Raw genomic sequence first — 2,683 nt, forward strand, 5'->3', positions numbered from 1 at the left:
ATTACTTACAAAGAGATTACATAAAAATAAATTTATAAACTGTTATAATTTTATGTGATGCGTTAAATCTACTTTATATAAAAATAAGTTTACAATATGACGTATTTCATTAAGCCATGTCAATTTATAAATTTTATTTTTATATAATTTTTTGTGATTAAAGTATTTTTCATGTTATATATCAGTTTAACACATGCTAGTCTTATATAAACTATTTAAAAATAAAAGAAAATTTACTACCAAGAATTTTTTTTTTTTATAAGTTTTACGTGTTTTTAAAAGAGCACTGACTAAATTTGTACAGATAATTTTATTTTTTATTTTTTATCATTTTGGCGCTCAAACCAATGTATTTCCAAATATCATAATTACACGCGACCCATGAAGCTGATACTAAGTTACTTATCTAAAACGTAATAAACGGATTGGGCCAGATGAGCTTGCATCCAATAATCCAATTAGAAAAAATAAAATAAAAATGTTATTTAATTGGATTATTCACGTCACGGTTCAATACGTGACTTGATTGACATGTCATGTATTTTTCAACTAAAATTTAAATTTTAAACGAAAAATATAATACTTATTTCAAACCTTTTATATAATTTTCTTGTATTTTTTATCTTGTCATCAGTAAGGAGGGATCAATATTAATTTGCGTGTATATATATATATATAATATATATATATATATCCGTTAAATTTGGATCGAGATGTTTAACCGTGTATTGGAATTGAGTTGAAAATAATTCAAACCCACCAGCCCTCCGGACTGGCCGATTGACAGCCATAAATTCCACAAACACTACCGTTGCACTTGGGTGTCAATTTTGTACAGTACAATGGTAGTGTTTATTATTTAATATTTTATTATTATATTTTTTTTATTATTTACAACTCTTCTCAATACTTTTCACTATCCAAACCTACAGTCCGAAAAGAGACTCTTCCAAGAGGCTTAGTTGATATCTTGACTTCAGCTTGTTGGAGATTGAAGTCAAATGCTTATTATTTATAAAAAAAGTCTTCTCATTTGTTACTATTCATCATCTCACATTTTATATATGTCAAATAAAAAATACCCTCATATTCTATGAAAAATATACTTATATCGTATGAAAAAATTATAGGTGTGGAGTTTGAAAGTAAATAGTGATTAATGCATAGTAAATTTTTTATTTATAAATGCAACACTCTTGAATTTAAGGGATATGTTTAGATGGCAAGCGTATTAACTCAGATTAATTTATAAATATATTAAAATAATTTATAAATAATAGTAAATTAATAGTGAATAATTTATAAATATTAATAAAATAATATGAGAATATCTAATTGAATTGCCAAAGGCGATCTCGTTAGACATGAGATCAAGTAGATGGAAAAAGAAAAAAACAAGTAGCATCGAAATTATCCATACCCCATTATTCGGATGAAGAATTAATGGTGTAAAAAAAAAATGTAGAGGGCAGCTGGCTGCATGCTGGTGGTCCAATCATGACCTAAAGTTGTCATCAAGGAACCAAGTCTACAGCAAGATGCCATATATACATCTATATGATCATGTCATGGTGCTGGCGTCACACCATACTCACATGGTCGTAGGTGGAAAGAATATGATTACGTTATGGGCAGTGAGTAAGTGATGCATACAATGATTTTTATACATTAAAATTAAGACTTTTGAATGATTGACAATTAATATATGGTCATGGTGAGTACTGCATAACGATGGTGTGATCAGTTTACGCGGTTTTAATTCATGAAATTTGAGTAGTCTACACAAACCAAACACCACCCCACTCTGGATGATCTCTCCCCTAGCTATTTATTTATGGTCCATGCATCCAACCCAGCAAGACATGGAGGACAAAACATACTCTCTATATTGTATCTGCTGTCTCTCTCTTTCTTTCTCTCTCTCTAATAATCAGGCAGTTGGTGTGCAAGAAAAAAAAGCAAACAGTCTTCTTCTTTAGTTTTTTAAAAGAAAATCTCACTCTCTCTCTCTCTCTCTGATATTTTGTTCATCACAGAAATAAGCATATTGGGTAGCAAAATCTATTATAGACTCCATTTCTTGATCTTCTCCTCCTTCTGAAACGCGATTCGAAATATGGAAGGAGAACGAAAGAAGAGGAAGATATTGGAAAGTGAAGAGGGAGAAGATGATGAAGAGAAGAAGATAGAGAAGTTCTTTGATTTGATTAGAAGCACACGCGAGGTGAGAGATCGTTTGAGGAGTAGTACTGGTTTCAATGAATCAAAAGATCAGAAAGAAGAGAAGACTAGGGTTGAGAAAGAGATCAAGGGAATCACAGTCTGGAATCCTACGTTTCAACCCGAAGATTTCATACAGGATGATAAGTCCTCTCAGAGTACTACTCCTGGTGCCACCCAACAACCAGGTCCTTCTAAAAGTGCTACTAAAGGAAACGAAGAAGAAGATCAAGATAGATCAGAAGATGGTAATCATGGTTTAGACCTAAACCTTTCTTTGTAGCAGCGTTAAATAAAGGAGTGTTTACAGTGCATATGATATATGCATGCTGAAGAACTAAGGTTTTTCATGTATTGCTTCGATCAGAAAGCAAAACTTGTAGTGCATGTGCATCGTAATCCATCTGTGCTATATATATATATATATATATATATATATATATATATATGTTGAATTTGTTGA

At 30.9% G+C, this 2,683-nt stretch overlaps 1 protein-coding gene across 1 annotated transcript; it reads left to right on the forward strand.

The window, feature by feature from the left end:
• The first annotated feature begins 1,840 nt into the window (after window positions 1-1,840).
• LOC121261903 (protein NIM1-INTERACTING 1-like) lies at window positions 1,841-2,683 on the forward strand. The gene has a single exon (XM_041164314.1). The coding sequence runs from the start codon at window positions 2,117-2,119 to the stop codon at window positions 2,501-2,503; it is 387 nt and encodes a 128-aa protein (XP_041020248.1). The 5' UTR covers window positions 1,841-2,116; the 3' UTR covers window positions 2,504-2,683.

The sequence above is a fragment of the Juglans microcarpa x Juglans regia genome, chromosome 4S (assembly GCF_004785595.1).
Source record: "Juglans microcarpa x Juglans regia isolate MS1-56 chromosome 4S, Jm3101_v1.0, whole genome shotgun sequence".
Taxonomy (NCBI): Eukaryota; Viridiplantae; Streptophyta; class Magnoliopsida; order Fagales; family Juglandaceae; genus Juglans; species Juglans microcarpa x Juglans regia.